Genomic DNA, 17611 nt, shown 5'->3' on the forward strand with positions numbered 1-17611 from the left:
CCTTTCCCACTTTTCAGTTCTGGCCTAGTTTTCCCTTGTGTCTGGGTTGTATAGCCTCAGGCCAAAGTAGTGTAGAATGGTTTTTAAAGTCTTTTTAAAAATATTATGATCAAACTAGATATTGTCTGTTCTAACTGGAATTACAATCTCTCTCCCCACCCCACCACCCCAATCAAGCAGTTTAGGATCCAGAATACAGCTTGTAGATCCAGTGGTTTCCCCCCTGCATTATTATTTATGTATTTCAAATATTTACATCCACCCCCCATGAATATATTAAAAGCAAAAGACACAATATAAACCTAAAGCAAAACAAACAATACCTTATATTATTATCATGGATACAGTCCAAATGGCAGCAGGAACAGATGAAGTGCATAGACCCCCCCACCTCCTGCCCAAAGGTCTGGCTATTCAGATGATGATATGGTGAAAAGCACTAGCTTCAGCTAGTGAGACAAATCAGAACTGGCCATGATAATTCTTGCGCTAGATCCATTCACATTGGATTATTGCGGATTCTAAGAGGGAGAAACAGTTTCTAGTGATTGGAAATTATTTCCCCATCCTTGAGCAGGCACTCTCCTCCTGCTCATCAGCCGAGGGACAGTTGGGAGTGTACCCCCTTGCAGAGGAGAAATCGGAGCCCACTATCTGCCCCCTGAAGTTCCTGTGAAGGCCCTGCCCTGCCCTGCCCCACACCTGGTGTCATATATGATGTCGTGTATGAAGTCAGGTGTATGTGACTTTCCCCAACAACCTCTTGGGCCAAGGTTGATCAAGAACCAGAGGTCCCTTGTCCTTGCAGTCGCCTTTTAAAGATGCTTTGGAAATTGCTGCTGTGCAAAATGTACCTTGAGTGGAGCTGGAGATCAGAGAATATCCAGTAGTTCATCTGATGCCGCCTCAAACTGGTTGGCTGTCCTTTTCCAGGCTCGGTTTAAAGTGCTTTTAAAGTTATGCTAACCTTTTAAAACCCCTGAATGATCCTCAGCTAGGACAACTCCCGATTCCTCTTTCCACACGTGAAGCTGGCTGATTCCTAAGCTTAGTCTCAGAGGCCCTGCTCTTTGTCAATCCCTTTGGGCAGTGGCCCCAGCAACCTGCAATTCCTTCCCCAAGAAGATGTGTTGGACTCCTGCTCTTGTTTTCAGCTGAGCTTTAAAAACTCTCCAATTAAAGCAAACTTTTAATCTTTAGTCGTTTGTCTTAGTCTGCTGCTGCTTCTCATTTCTTTTTCCTTTGTAATTGCATGTACCAAATTTAGTGATTATTTAAACATTATTTGGGTCTTGTAAGATGCTGTGGATATGATTGTTTATAGAAAAGTGGGATACGAATTGTATAAATAAAATAGGCAAGGGCAACGATTCCCTTTTTCGTTCTCAGATGGTTTCTAAGCTGTCTGCAATGCAGGACCTGCCTTAGGCATCCCTTTAAGTGATTCTCTTTGTATCTCAGCATTTTAATCTTATAACCAAAGATTTTGAGCAAACATGTAATTACGAGTACAAAGGCTTCTGGTTGAGAAAGAGATTCAACATGCTGGATGCCCTTTTAATTGGAAATATTCTTAATTGCTTTGAGAGGGAAAGAAAGGAAATAAGAGGTGTACTGGTGTGCTAAGCTAAGCAAGGTTTAGCTGAGCAACTTGTCTGAACCAGGAATCGCGGTTAGGTTCTCTCTCTACTCACTGAACCACAGGGCTATTGCCAAGATCAGCTCATGGTTAGTGAGAGGAGAGAGATTGACCCAGAGCTGTAGCTATGGGGGAGGAGGGGCTAGCCAGGATTTTGCCCCAGGTGAAGCCTCCAGAGGCGCACCATTGGGTGTGTGGGTGTGCCAAACTGGGTCTTTCACCCATGGGAAATAAAGACTAGTTTTGCCCCCTGCTTAACCACATTGGACAACATCACTGAACCAAACATTGGCTTCGCTCAGTGCATTGCAGCAGTTAAAGGTACCAAGGAAGAAAAAGAAGAAGAAGAAGAAGAAGAAAGAAGAAGAAGAAGAAGAGTTTGGATTTGATATCCCACTTTATCACTACCCAAAGGAGTCTCCAAGCGGCTAACATTCTCCTTTCCCTTCCTCCTCCCCCTCTGTGAGGTGAGTGGGGCTGAGAGACTTCAGAGAAGTGTGACTGTGTGAGGGGCAATGTTGTCTGGGAGCTCACAGTCTCATTAGGCCAAGTTTTGGCTTAGTGCGCCTTGCAAACCAGATCAGTACGGTATTTAGATCACATTGGGAACAAAGAATAGTTCAGCTTTACTTTAGCTTGCTTATGGAGCAGGTTCAATGGATTGTGGATATTTTAAGGTTGGCATTTTAAAGAGTGTTGTATGGCATTTAATTGGTGGGTGAAATTAAACTGTTTCCAGGAAGCTTGTAGAAAGCAAAAGAAAGATTCCTAGATGAATGAATGACTTCCTATCTTTCCCCTTTTTCTTTCACCACTTACCTTAGATGGGAGCTTGAAAGGGGGAAAGTTGTAAATGTATTTGGGGTGAGAGCAGCTCCTGAAACTTACTCCCCCCTGGGGTACCAAACTTGAATAAAATAGGGGGGCAGGTAAGCCCCACCCTGCATAGTCAATCCCAAGATGTAGTGCATACGTACCATCTGAATGGTAATGTCCCAGCCCCCTCAAATATTTTATTGGGGAGCTAAAGAGACCTTAAAGCTATGGTTTAAGCTATGGTTAAAGCTATGGTTTTCCCAGTAGTAATGTACGGAAGTGAGAGCTGGACCATCAGAAGGCTGATTGCCGAAGAATTGATGCTTTTGAATTATGGTGCTGGAGGAGACTCTTGAGAGTCCCATGGACTGCAAGAAGATCTAACCTATCCATTCTCAAGGAAATCAGCCCGAGTGCTCACTGGAAGGACAGATCCTGAAGTTGAGGCTCCAGTACTTTGGCCATCTCATGAGAAGAGAAGACTCCCTGGAAAAGACCCTGATGTTGGGAAAGATGGAGGGCACAAGGAGAAGGGGACGACAGAGGATGAGATGGTTGGACAGTGTTCTTGAAGCTACTAACATGAGTGTGGGCCAAACTGCGGGAGGCAGTGAAGGATAGGCGTGCCTGGCGTGCTCTGGTCCATGGGGTCACGAGAGTCAGACACGACTGAACGACTGAACAACAACAACAAAAAAGAGATCTTAGCCCCTAAGAGTTGGCTCCTATTCACCCCCCTTTATATCTGTGGATTATAAATGAACCTTTATCTGCTGAAGAACCTCTGCATGTTGCAAAGGATTCTGGGCAGCGCTCCAGGTTGCAGGCAGCTCACGCTGGGAGTCATTGCTGCAGTGTATAAACAGAGCGTAAACATGGCCATCGCTCCTGTGCTGCACTGCAGAGGCAGATCGGTGGTAGTGGTTTACCTGTTGCTGCACCACTACTGACCTTCAGATAAAGCAACCACGGCTAATACTGCAAAGGCTTTCTCAGTCTGAGAACCACAAGTTGAGACACAGTTGTGTAGATGTGAAGTGGACACCAACTGCAACGGCCAAAAGCAAGTTTGAAGGTGTACAACGAGGCTGGGGAAGCCGATACGGTTGTGCAACTGCTCCCATTGTTGGTCACCATTGGTCATGGTGGTGGAAAGCTGATGGGGTTTGCAGTCCTCCAACCACTAGAGGGCAACAGGCGCCCCTCCTGCTGTAGAATTAGCACAGCAGACATGTCTTAGACCAGATTCCCCAAAGCTAAGATGCCTAAAGCTAATGTATTGCCATGGTGTTTTGCATTTGGTTGCCTCGTATGCCTGACGAAAGGGTCTGCACCTCTATTTCAGGAGTGTCTGTGCTGCTTAAATAATGCTGACTAGGTTTCTTGGCCTGTTCTTGAAATGTGAATTCTGTGCTGCGGGTTTCTTGCACATCTCTCACTATGCCCTAAGGCTGTCCTGGATTTTCTTATTTTAAGCCTTGTCAGTTAGTATCTTTAGACACTAAAGGAGATGCTGGAGGGAGTTTCCTCAGCATCTCTCTTCACAAAGGCAAAGGAGGTTATTGGAGCCAGGTGCCTGTGGTCCTATACTGGAGGGTGGGTCAGACTTAGGCAGGAGCAGGCCTGGATTCAAATATCTCTCAGCCATGAAGGACACTTGAGTGAGGCCTCTTCTGTCTCTCTCTCTCTCTCTCTCTCCAATTGGGGAGAGGATTCATCCTATTTGCACAGCCCATAATTCCTTGGAGAAAGGGCAGGATACAGTTGTGATTACTTGTAACCTGATCCACCTGCCTATCATGTTAGAGATTTGAACCACTCGCAGTTCCCATCACTCCTTTTGAAAAAGGAGGTGGAGTGGAAAACATGCGCAAAAGGGAAAGGGGACTGAAGCACATTCTCTCTTGAAGAAAGAGTAGAACATCTAGGGCTTTTTAGTTTAGGGGAAAAAAGGAGCACAGGAGGACAAGATAGAGGCATACAAAATGATGTGTGGTGTGGAGAAAGTAGGTAGAAGTTTCTCTCCCTCCCTCAGAAAACCAGGGTGATCCAGTGAAATGAGCTGGCAAGTAAACCCACGGGACAGGAAATGGTTTCTTCGCAGCTGCATGTTTGCAGCCCGTTGGGGGAAGGTACATAAAGAGGTGGAGGGAGAGCTGCCCCTGTTGCTGCAGCTGCTCCAGAGAGCGCAGACCTGGGAATAGATGCTTAGATGCTCGGCTGGTGTGCATGGGAATTCGGAGCCATAGAAACGACTGTGCTATCTTTGACAATACTGTAAAGGGTTAACTCTCTGCCATGTGTATTCCTTGTCTGGGATGCACCCTTGACACAAGAGCTAAAGTTGTTGCTTCTACCCCATGGTAAGTTGCCAGGTTTTTACTTCCTGTAAATAATAATAATAATAATAATAATAATAATAATAATAATAATAATAATAAATATTTATTATTTGTACCCTGCCTATCTGGCTGGATTTCCCCAGCCACTCTGGGCAGCTTCCAACAAAATCAAATACATGCTACAATTGCAACAACAATGTGGTCATTGCTAACTTGGTGGAGCAAACGCATGGGTATTGGGTCTGTGTGGCAGAGCAAGCTTCCTACTTGTAGTAAGTACCTCTCTGTGTATATAGACACAATAGCAGATGTGTGTGTATGATAAATGTATTCATGGCTTTGGTTTTAAATTCTTTGTTTGGCGTTTTGTTGTTATTATTCCTGCTGAGCATGTATCTGAGCAAGGCACTCAGAGGAGCATAGATAACTTCAGCCCATGTGTAGCGGTCAAAATTTTAGATTTGGATTCCTCCTCTGCAGCAATTGGATCCACAATCTTTGACTCCATTGTCCCACTTTTCCGCCTGACAACTTATTAGCTGTATGAGTAACGAGTTTGGCGTGAGGTGTAGGAGTGTGTTTGCCAGTGACTCACTCACTGCAGACGGGCAAAAAATTGGGTTGGCATGTGAAGCAGTGAAGAAATAGAGCAGGTCAGTCCACTTAAAGGGCATTGGGATGAGATCTGGCAGCCGAGTGGAAACATGAAGTGTGGGAGCCTCTTCCGAATTGAAAGGCCTATTTGTGTTCTGTTTAATGAGAGAATGAGGCATTTCTTGAATTACTGTTCTCCTATGAATGCACATGTGCATTTTAAAACCCACATTTACAATTTTTTCTCAGATTTATTTAATGTGTTACTTTGAGCAGCATCTTTGGGCTGGGTAGAATATCCTGGTTTGATTTTCAGGCTAGAAATGGTGCTTTCTCTGACCTGGGGGAGAGGGAGGGAGGAGGGTAAAGCAACTCTTCCCCATAACATTTAATTATGAGAATATTCATCTTTCCCCTAAAATGTTTGCTGCTGTTGCTGTTTTCCTGTCATTGCCACTCGCACTTCTGCTTGCTGGTTTTCTTTCTTTCTGGATCACTGACAGATACACTTGGCCAACTGGGGATCATGTAAGCAAATGGTATCTACACAGCCAATGATGATGTCACTGTGGCAAAGGAAATTTGGAGAAAAAGAGACAACATGGACTCCTAGAGTCATAGAATTGTAGTGTTGGAAGGGACCCCGATGGTCATCTAATCCACCCCCCCCCCTGCATTGCAGGAATCTCAAGATGACAGGTGGCCATCGAACCTCTGCTTGAAAACCTCCAATGGAGAGGCCACAACCTTCTGAGGCAGCCTGTTCCACTGTTAAACATTAGTGGGGTAATGCGACTTGTTTGTGATATTTCCTAAGATTAGTGAGTTCTTTCCAGCTCGGCCTGTGTGTCAGTAAGAGGATCAAGAATAAACTCTGTAGTAGTGGATTGCTAATCTAATATTTTCGTTAAAATCTTTTATGCTATTTTCCCCTGTAAATGCTAAAGGGTTTAGCAGTTTGAGGTTTATAATTTCATTCCAAACCCTTGAGCCTACAAACACTTTTGATGTGTGCAGGAGGATATCTGGGGCTGGGTGTTTTTTTATTATTATGTTTAGCTGAATAAGGATAATACCAGAGTGCTGCATGCATACAGCTTCTGGTAAGCGTGGGTTTCACCTAGTGCTGTGCCAATGTTTTCTCACTGGAGTTCTCAATCCCCCCCTGTTTGTTTGTGAGTAACTAACTGTTTGAGAGGGAAGGAAAGTCAGGTGGGAGGGAAACAGAATGGAATGGCTAAAACACTGAACAGGCTGGATTCTCTGGCCTCAGCGTCTCCAGGGGAAGGAGTGAGGTCTCAATGCAGGTAGCTAAAATTGAGAGAACAAACTTATTTTACCTCACAAGAATATTTGCTATTAACACGCTCCTCAGACTCCACCCTCAAGGTGCCGTGTGGTTTGTGTGTCCCAATCACATCCTGCCAGGCTCCGTCTTCTAACTTCTAGCTTCCTAACTAACTCTAGCTTCCAAGATCCTCCTCCTAAATCTTCCACTGAGGTCAAAAGAGCTCATTCCTTTTCAAGCACCATTGAAGTAAATGGGGAAGAAGCAAGTCTGAAGCCCTGTAACTTTGAAAGGAAACCTCATGGAATCAACTTGCAGTGGGATACCTGCAAGTAAGCATGCCTAGGGCTGGCATGCAACTTTCCCATCTGAACAGTTGCTGGACTGATACAGCTCTTACCTGTGGCTTCTAGAAGCTATCAGCATGTGACTGGCCAGCTAAACCAGGTGAGCTGGTGATTCCCCCTGTGTGCAAAGACAGGCTCTGGTGGATTTAGTGGACATGACCAGTAATGGTCCACTGGTCAAGAAGGCAGTTACTGCACATGCTGTAGAGGGCAGTGAGGGGCAGGTGGGGCTCATCTACCTGGGAAGGTAGCCCATCTAGGAGAAGGAAAACTTTGGTCCTAAACCTCCAGTGCCTTGAGGGACATCCTTGGGAGAAGAAAAGGCTAATGAGTAAATCCTACACAAATTCAGAGTGGGGTACCTAAGATGGTTGGATGGTGTCTTGTACACCTTCTTCCAGCAACTCTGCAGCCAAGCTGGTGCCTAACATATTGCTCTGGTTTCCTTTGGAGTACATCATTGAGGCCGAGAGGGGAATATTGGTGTCTGGGCAGCCCAGTCTTGTGCACCATGGATGTTGCTAATGTAGCAGTTTGATCTCACCCTTAGAGGCGCACTCCATTGTCTCACGAGGCAGACGGATGCCAAAAACATGAAGGGCTTGGTACATAGTGCCCATGTGCGTAGAGTGTCTCACAGATTCTGTACAATTAATGTTCAAAGTGTAGAGCAGGCAGGGAAGAGCCTTATTTGTAAATGTTCAGGGGAATATGTGTGTTCAGATCGGTGTGAGAAAATGAATACCGCAATTACGCAAGAGTATCTCTGTTTTCAAGTGTGAAATTTTGGAGGATTTTATATGAGATGAGTGGCGTTTGACTTGCCTTGCCTAACCCACATATCTGTTGGTCTGCTCTCTTATGCTACAGTTCACTTAACTGGTCTATTACATCCTTGAAGCTAATGTGAATGTACAAATAATTGCTTGCCATGGTTCATGGAGTATCACAGCAATGCCCTGAAGAGGTTAAACTGGGAGTTCAACAGAGATACTAAAGCCCAAGTAATAATTGCTACTGATTTCTTCCATGCCTGCATCTGCTCAATTTTTAACACATCTCCTGCCTCCTTTATACTGGACAATCTGCATAAATAAAGCTTCTATGCTGAAGCATCTTTCTCTGAGAGTCCACCACCTTCCGGGGAAAACATACAAACTGGCCACAGAAGCTCTATGGCTGTATTAAACCTGTTTTATATACACTGGTTCAGAATGCTTGACATGGGTAAGAAACTACTAATTAGGTATTATTTAAGTAGAATAGCATTAATAAAGTACACACATGCTGCAAACTTCAAAGCCTCTGCAACCACTGGCCACAACAACTCTGTCTTCAGTTGACGCAAGCCATTCATAATCCACTGGCTCAGAGACCAAGATGTTATAGAAAGTTTATGGGTCTTTCCAGCTGTTAGCATCCAAGACATAGGGCCCTGTGGGTCTGCATGCTACAGATGGAAAGGAGTTTGGCCAGCACAAATTGTACTAGGTCAGCTGTTTGGACATAGTGTTTGTATAAGATTGGTACGTGAATAGCACAATGTGTGTGTGTGTGTGTGTGTGTTGTTGTTGTTGTTGTTGTCGTTCAGTCGTGTCCGACTCTTCGTGACCCCATGGACCAGAGCACGCCAGGCACCCCTATCCTCCACTGCCTCTCACAGTTTGGCCAAACTCATGCCAGTCGCTTCGAGAACACTGTCATCTCATCCTCTGTCGTCCCCTTCTCCTTGTGCCCTACATCTTTCCCAACATCAGGGTCTTTTCCAGGGAGTCTTCTCTTCTCATGAGGTGGCCAAAGTACTGGAGCCTCAACTTCAGGATCTGTCCTTCCAGTGAGCACTCAGGGCTGATTTTTTTAAGGATGGATAGGTTTGATCTTCTTGCAGTCCATGGGACTCTCAAGAGTCTCCTCCAGCACCATATTCAAATGTGTGTGTAGAGAAAATAATTTAATGGAAATGAACGCAAAAGCTGTTGCACATAAGACACCACACATTTACAAACTCTTGTTCTGATCAGCTATGGAGACAACATAAGCAAAACATTCCAAATGTTTGAAATGGGTTACATAACGTTGTGCTGTAATGAAGCCGTATTCTAGAGAGCCAACACATTTCTTTCCCTTCCCATTCTCTGGAGAACCTGTACTGGTCATCCTACAACAAAGGCCATTCTGCAGCATGCATGCAACATCCAGTCAATTTAGCAGGTAACGGCGAGTTTATTCTGCACTAGAATAAAGAGCAGTTTGTAGCACTGCCCAGACTATCTCCCCCCCCCCCCCTGACTTCTGTTGCCATTGCTAGGAAACTACAGTAACGAGATTTTTCAAAAGGCTGTTTGGGGCTCAATGCTCATTACTTTACAAGTTATCCGAATTCTTTAACGTAACACTCTGCGGAGTGTTAATAACTTCGAAAGAGACTGGAAACAATTTAAATTGTATTGGAATAATGGAATAGAACGTTGGTAATCTTTTTCCTTTATTGAAAATCAGTTTGACAATTTCCATCGTGTAGAAACAGAAAACTACTGTTTCCCCTCTTACAGTGCTTCTGTTTCTTGTTCATAGTGGTTGATGTTTAGTGTAATATTTCTTAAAAACCAATACAGTATACAGCTGCTGGAGACCCTGGCTGGAAGGGGGAGATTCTTTCGTGGTGCATGAGAGAGAGAGCTGAAGCAGTGTTGTGCTTTAAGAGACAGTGTTACAAATCAAGAATGAGTGGAGTTCACATCCCTCCTCTGCCCTGAACTCTCTAGGACAGTGTTTTTCAACCTTTTTGGGCAAAGGCACCCTTGTTTCATGAAAAAAATCACGAGGCACACCACCATTAGAAAATGTTAAAAAAAATTAACTCTGTGCCTATATTGACTATATATAAAGTAATTTTTCAATTTTTCCCACGGCACACCAGGCAACATCTGGAACAGTGGTTGAAAAACACTGCTCTAGGAAGCCTTTGGAGACCCTCGGCTCAGCTAAAGAAGGAGAAATGTGTTGCCTTTGGTTTTTTTCCCAATTTCTCATTTTACAGTGTTGAGTGCACTTCACTCTCATTTCTGCATAAAGTATATGCACATTTCTCCTAAAAGACACATTTTCAAACCCAATTAACTAATACAGTATTTTTTTACAAGCCACTGTCTCTAGTGTAATGGGTTTTTGCACAGTAACTGCACATCTTTGTACACACTTGTGTCGGCATCACAAAATACAAAGAAGTGCGAATTCCAAAGGATAGCTGTGCTTCAGTCACAGATGGGTTCAGGAAATGTAAATTGGGTGGGTTCACATTAAAACGTGAAGCAAAATTAATTTCTCCTCTAGATTTATCCCCAGTATATGCAGAGACACAGAAATAATGTAGGGATAACCAATACAGAATTGTGGGGTTGTTGTAAAGATTACAACAAGATAATACATGTGGAGAGGAATTAAACTGGATAATAAACCTTTTGATTTTTATTTATTTTGTTTATTAAATTTGTGTACCGCACTATACCCGCAGGTCTCAGCGTGGTTACAACATTAAATCACAATATAAAAACACAAAATACATAATAAAAACAAAAACAACTACAATCCAATATGCACCCCCCAACCCCCCACATTTGAAAAGGCATTGGATGTTGCTTAGCCAAACGCCTGGTTAAAGAGGAACGCTTTTGCCTGGCGCCTAAAGGCGTATAATGAAGGTGCCAGGCGAACCTCCTTGGGGAGAGCATTTCACAAACACGGAACAACCTCACATTGTAAGAATTATACAAAATAAGGGATGGATAAGTCAGTGCTTTTAGCAAACTCCTTTATCCGTATGGTGGTTGCATTTACTGGGATGCATTTACTTTTCTGATGTATTGTGATATTATTAACATTAGCCACGTAGCACATGGAAGTTAAACCCACAACCTTTTCATCATATTAAACGAGGCCAGAAACCTCCGTCACCATGAACTGATAAATGCCATTGGATAAAAGAATTGGTGGAAGCCGTGCCCTCAGGCCTTCAAATCTCTAGGGAGTAGTGTCATACAGGACACAGGCACTGGTAACCTTGCACATTACCTCAGCCAAGCTACTCATTAGCACAGAATAAAATAACAGCAATGTTTATCTAGAGGTGATTATATGGAAATAAATATCTGTTTCTATACACAGAAGACGGTTTGTGAGTAGGTGGATTGCTCCCTTCATGTACCTTCTGTCTCTAAAACACACCACAGAAGTTGCCAAAATCTCAATCATAGAAAAGTTTATCTGACACTGGCTCAGACACAATACTAAGTCATGGTGGTTCATCATTATTAGAACTATCAGTGGTGAGTCTCAGGAGAGTTTTTCATCTGAAATCATGATTTAACCCTCATTTGCAAGTCAATGACACATCACCCGCGTGGAGTAAATAAAACACACGGACACATGATTTTAAGTTAATGGGTAAAATAACTTAACTAGAACTTATTGGGATCACCCAGTACTCAAAGTGGTTAGTAATAGATGCAGAAAAAATACGTTTTCATCGAATGCGTAGTTAGATTATTTACTGCTAAGACATATCACTAGTTTGGATGGCTTTCCAAGTGGGTAAGGAATATGCACAGGAGATATGTCTTAAGGTCTGTTAGCTATGATTAACTGCATGTTCAGAGGAACAGAAAGCTGCCTTGTACTGAATGAGACCCCTGATCCATGTGGCTCAGAAGTTGCTCTCTGGGGTTTCAGGCAAGAATCTCTTCCAGTCCTACCTGGAGATGCCAGGAATTGAACCTGGGACCTTCTGCATGCAAAGCAGATGCTCTCCCATTGAGCATATGGCCCATAGAGTCAGCATACCTGAGTGTCGAATGCAAGGGACACAAGGCAGGAGAGGTGGCTGCTTTCATGCCTTGTTTCTGATCTTCCCAGAAGCTTCTGGGTGGCGCTGTTGGAAACAGTTTGGAAGGCATGAACCTTCGTATCTGCAGGGCAGCTCTTAAACTTAACTCTCTCCCTTTGGGAGAAGGATGTCAGGAGGAAAGGAAGGAAGCTGCTTTGTGGTGTGTTTATCCATCTAGGTAAGTATTGTCAAGGATACAGTATTTCATATTACAGTCTCATGAGTTCAAAATCATGCACAGGTGATTCTGCTCTTTGCAAGGGCTCAAGAAGAAGATGACCAGAAATGGGTTATATGTGCTGCAAGATTGATCATGAGTAAGTAAAACGGAAGTACAGGTTGGCCCAAAGGCCTTGTAATTTGTTTTTGTTGTAAATTTGCTACGCTTAGTGAAGGGTGCCTTTTCCAACCTGTGTGTGCTTTCTCTACTGTGGGGAGGATACACTGCTTGTCATATTAATAGTGATGTTGCAGTATGAGGGCAATGAGGCACCTCAGGAACTAGCAAGCAGTTGGGTTTGGAATTAATGAAGGAGAAGGTAAAATAAAAGGCTTATAAATCAGTTGATGGAAAAGCAGATCCTCCTTCTAGCCAGCTTGGGGGTGGGGCAAGGCAGATGCAAAGCAAAATGAAGGCAGTCTGAGCAAGTACAAACCGTGGCAACCGCAGAATATTCCCCCATTCCTTTGCCCAGCAAACAAGCCAAATCTGGACACTTGCAGAAGTTGGGGATGTGCCAGCCGATCCATTCTGACCTATCACTGGCAGTGTGATTTCAGTTCCTGCCGTTGGCTGTAATCGGTTTTATGCTACATGGACTGAATTCGTGGTTGATTTTTCTCAGGTACCAAGTTCAGGATTTGCTGCAGACTTGAGTCCTGACATTAGCACCACAAACCTTTAAGAATATTACAGAAGTGGAGAATAGTCTGCAAAACATACCTTTATTTAGGTTACCAGAAGAATTATGCTGTAGAATTCTTGAGTTGAAAGGGACCTTGATGGTCATCTAGTCTAACCCCTGCATACAGAAATCTCAACACCTGAACCTGAACACTTTTTTTTTTTTTTAAAAAGCCCTGCAACCTACTGGATTTTTTCAACTAAGTTTTACACTGAAATCAATGAGCATGACTTAAGTTAGGTCCCTCGATTTCAGTAGGTCATCTGAGTAAAACTTAGATGAATAACACTAAGTCTGGATCAGCTGAACAAAGCCATTTTATTCAGTCCTAGTAAAAATGTATCAGGGAGAGATGCTTCAGAATAGATCTATACAGATTGTTTCTCCAGTTTAAAGGAGGAAGGAAAGGTGTTAAAGGTGGGCAGGTGCAGGCATCGGAAGAATCAATAGCAATTATTGCTTGGGCTTTAGCATCTTGGTTGAACTCTCAGTTTAACCTCTTCAGGGCATTGCTGTGATTCTCCATGAACCATGGCAAGCAATTATTCTGTACATTTGCATTAGCTTTAGGGACATAATAGGCCAGTTCAGAGCATGTGTAGGTTGGATGTATTCAGCGCAGCAGAATTTTTTAATCAGTTCATCTGTCCATTTCAGGTATCCTTCAATTTTAAATCCAGAAAAATTGATTTCAAGCAGTCTCAGTAAAGATGTGAAGTTGATATAGAATCATAGAATTTTAGAATTGGAGGGGACCGAGAGGGTCATCTTGTCCAACCTCCTGCAATCTCAATTGAAGCATCCATGACAGATGGCCATCCAACCTCTGCTTAAAAACCTCAATGGAAGGAGAACCCACAACCTCCCAAGAGAATCCATTCCCCTGTTGAGCAGCTCTTACCATCAGAACGTTCTTCCTGATGTTTAGTCGGAACCTCCTTTCTTGTAACTTGAAGTCATTGGTTCAAGTCCTTCCCTCCAGAGCAGGAGAAAACAAGCCTGCTCCATCTTCCATGTGACAGCCCTTGAGATGTTTGAAGAAGGCTCTCATATGTCATGCCAGTCTCCTCTTTTCCAGGCTAAACATGCCCAACTCCCTCAAGTGTTCCTCAAGGGTCTGGTCAAGGTCACCCAGTGAACCTTGTGGCTGAGTGGAGATTTGAACCTGGATGTCCCTGGTCTATGCTCAGGTGTCCCCCACCCCACCCCGCAGATGCAACTATAGTGATTTGCAGTGCCATGATCTACTTATGTAAGAAATGTGAAAAAGGTCAGGTTCTTATTCAGCCATCTGAAGCACCATGAGATTGTTTTTTGAGGGAGGCAGGTTTTATTTTATGACAAGCTGCTGGGTGTCTATATTTTATAGTTAGCCTCTCTTGGCAGCTTCTCTTTATTGAGTTAGTAAAGCATAGTGGCTTTTGGTTAAGAAGTTCCCATTTCAGATCTCACCTCTTCTGCCTTAAATTTGTGATGTCGTCTGACTTGGCTCCCCATCTGTGGCATATGGGATAATGGTGACTTAATAATAATAATAATAATAATAATAATAATAATTTTATTTATACCCCGCCCTTCCCAGCCAGAGAACCGGGCTCAGGGCGGCTAACATCAATTAAAATCACAACAAAAAACATAAAAACGATCAATTTAAAATAACAGATTAAAATACATTGCAGGGGTGTGGAAAATATTCTTTAAAAGATGTACATGAAGAACTTTGAGCACCCAGAAGCAGCACTATATAAAATTGCATTGTAAATGCTGAATCTTTTAAAATTTTGGATGATTAAAGTTTGCTTAATTAAAGTGGTCCTCCTTGAAAGGTCCTCCTGCGTACAGAGAACTGGTATGTAGGTTTTCACACACCCCGCTAGGAAACAGCTTTCAGATCCTCACCCTGAAGGAAGACCTTTGTCACTTGAGTTTTATGGCTGTGCCTTTGCCTAGGAGTAGAGGCAAAGTGACTGTGCTCCTGCTCTTTCAAAATCGGTGTTTTTGCTCACGAGATTGTCCTCGTTCACCCTACAAATGATCTTGTTTTTATTTCTGCTAGAAGTGCTCCCGTTGGCAGCAGGGACTGGGTGTACAGCTTCCCTTTCCTCTCCCCCACGCCGTTTTGGGTCCCTGTAGGGTAATTAAGAGGGGACCTTTTCAAGATAGTAGCATATTTCATGCAGGCTAACGCAGGAGTGGTAATTAAATGATTTGCTTTTTGTGTGGGGTCTTGCCAAGACTCTCTTGGCAGTGAGCTGCAAGCCTCTGTCACCAGCTGACAAGTCTCATCAATAACCTGTAGAAAATAGTGATAAAAGCTGTGCTTCGCACGATCTGCACAAGGTGCCTTTCTAATGATGCCTGACTTTTCTGTTCTCTCCCCCTTATGATATCTGAGCAAACAGAGATAGTGTACATTTTTTTCCAGGATGAAGTCTTCCTTCTGGTAGTGCTGGAGCTGAGTGATGGTCACCGTTGCAAACACAACGGGACCTCAATAAGCCAACAGTCCGAAAACACCCTGTCCTGGGGGGGAAACACCTCCAGTCATCTCAGTGTGAGGAAGCAGCTGTGCTTCTCCTTTCCACTTCCCCCCCTCTGAAATCAGCATGCTTATTTATGGCAGCTGAAGCGGAGGGTGGGAAAAGCAAGGAAGCTGCCTGCTCAAGTTGCCTATAAGCTGAAAGTGATTGCCTCGTATTAATGACAACGACTAATAATGGTTGATCATGAATCTAAATTATTGCTTGGGGCAAGCAGGGACACCGCTGTAAAAATGGGTTCCTAAATGTCATTGCTGTTCCTTTTTTGCTGCTGAGATTCCCTCCCCCAAAGGCCCAGCACAAAGTGCAGTTCAATACTTGGTCCTCTTGGCAAGTTTTCTCTCCTTCTCTCACTCCCTGGGGTTGGGGAGAGCCAGCTGCAGCTGCAGCTCACCTAAGGGCAGGTTGGCAAGGGAGATATTTGCTTCAAACCGGATAGGATCCTGCTGGGAAACAAATGGAAAAAATTGGCCAGCTTTTGGTGTTTTAAAAAACTGCTGCAATGTGGGTTCGGCGGTTCTTAATTGTCTTCGTGATTGTGATTGTAAGCTGTTGGTTTTAAATACAGTAATCCTGCAACTTATGCAGCGGTTACATTCCAGGGATCGTGCCTAAAGCCCAAATTGTTTCTAGCCAAAACCCATTGGGTTCAGTGGTGGTTGGGATTTTCCAGAGACCTTTTTCCTGGAAACCCACCTCCTTTCCACTTATTTTTATTTTTTATTTATCACACGTGTAAAGCTGAAGGCACACAAGTTAAATGCATGAAAGTTGTGGGCCTACTGCGTTGTGTTTTAATGTTGTAACCTGTCCTGGGACCTTGGTGAAGGGCAGACAAGGAATAAATCAAACCAACCAACCAATATGGATCTCTTTTCTAAAAGGTTGTTTCAAAGATGACCGCATTGTGTTCTGGACTTGGATGTTTTCCACTTACTTTATGGAGAAATGGGCCCCCCGGCAAGATGACATGCTCTTCTATGTCCGAAGGAAACTGTCATACGTTGGTGGAGACGATACAGATGGGAAGAAGGTAAGCTGGGTAATGGAATCTTACGCCCAAGAGGCACATTTTCCTTCAAGTTAAGTGCAATTTGTGTTTTGGCATTGCCTGCATTCTGAGCAATGCTGTGTGTGTCGAGAGATGCCGTAACGCTTGGATAGACTCTTGGGATGTGTGTGATTTGCTGGCTTATAAAAATTAAAGATATTTTTACATGAAGTATTTGGCCATCATGATCTTAGGCAATGAAATGGGAAAGAATACTACAATTATGTGTCCTGGGGTGCTTTCCCACGTTATAGCACTTAGAACCCGGAGGCCATTTGTATGACAGTCGGTGCTTGCGATCATGTGGTGGGCATTAGCTCATGTTATAAAATTCCAGAGGAAATGAAACATACCCACTTAACAACCGCTCATCTCATTTCCCTGAATATAAAGATTGCGATGCTGGCCACAAGTACCCTTAAATCAACCTGATTTGGAGCTATTTTGTGATGCACGAAAAATCCCCTTGGAAGTCAGAAGACAAATGCATTTTGTTTCTAGATTGGACATTATGAAATGTAAAGATTGTAACCTGATGTTGTTGTTTTTAAAAAGTGATTGTATGATACAGCTCATGGGTAGCAAACATTTCTCAGCCAGAGACTTGCGTTCCCTCACAGGCAATCTTCTGGGGGATGGATGGCAGTGATGGGCAGGGGCAGAAGTGGGTTGGGCTATGGGTAACAGGTGCTACACCCACCTTGATACAGCAGGGCACATTCCAACTGTGAATAGTCCAGTGTTTCTACACTCTCTCTCGCTCTCTCTCCTCCATCCAGGCAAACAAGAACCATTGTTGCAGTTCAGGGACACATTCCAGCCAGGCAAAAACACTTGTGGAGAGTACAGAGCAAGACGAGAGGGGGCCTGGTCTTGGGAGAGTCTCGAGGGCTAACTAGAGAGACTAGGAGGACCACAGTCCATCCCTGGGCTTCATATTTCCCAGCCCTAGACTTAAGGGCTGCAATAAAGACTTCAGGGCTTTGCTCATGTTCATTCTTATACAGAACACCATTCCATTTGCGAGAGAGCAGCAAATCACACATATGCTGTATCAAAACACATTGACACAATGTGAGGAACTGTCACTGTGAGAGAGGAATTATTTCTGCGTATATTTATGTACTTGTGTACAGTCGTACCTTGGTTTTCGAACAGATTAGTTCTCGAACGTTTTGGCTCCCGGACATCGCAAACTGTTCTGGTT

At 43.7% G+C, this 17611-nt stretch overlaps 1 protein-coding gene across 4 annotated transcripts in view; it reads left to right on the forward strand.

Annotated features, from left to right (window-relative positions):
* Positions 1-17611, forward strand: part of KIAA0930 (KIAA0930 ortholog) — a 57076-nt gene that overhangs the window by 21335 nt on the left and 18130 nt on the right. For all 4 annotated transcript variants that reach the window (XM_033148284.1, XM_033148281.1, XM_033148283.1 and 1 more), the window contains exon 2: positions 16238-16386. In XM_033148284.1, coding sequence (XP_033004175.1) covers positions 16238-16386 — 149 coding nt within the window. The remainder of the gene's footprint in view (positions 1-16237; positions 16387-17611) is intronic.

The sequence above is a fragment of the Lacerta agilis genome, chromosome 5 (genome assembly GCF_009819535.1).
Source record: "Lacerta agilis isolate rLacAgi1 chromosome 5, rLacAgi1.pri, whole genome shotgun sequence".
NCBI lineage: Eukaryota > Metazoa > Chordata > Lepidosauria > Squamata > Lacertidae > Lacerta > Lacerta agilis.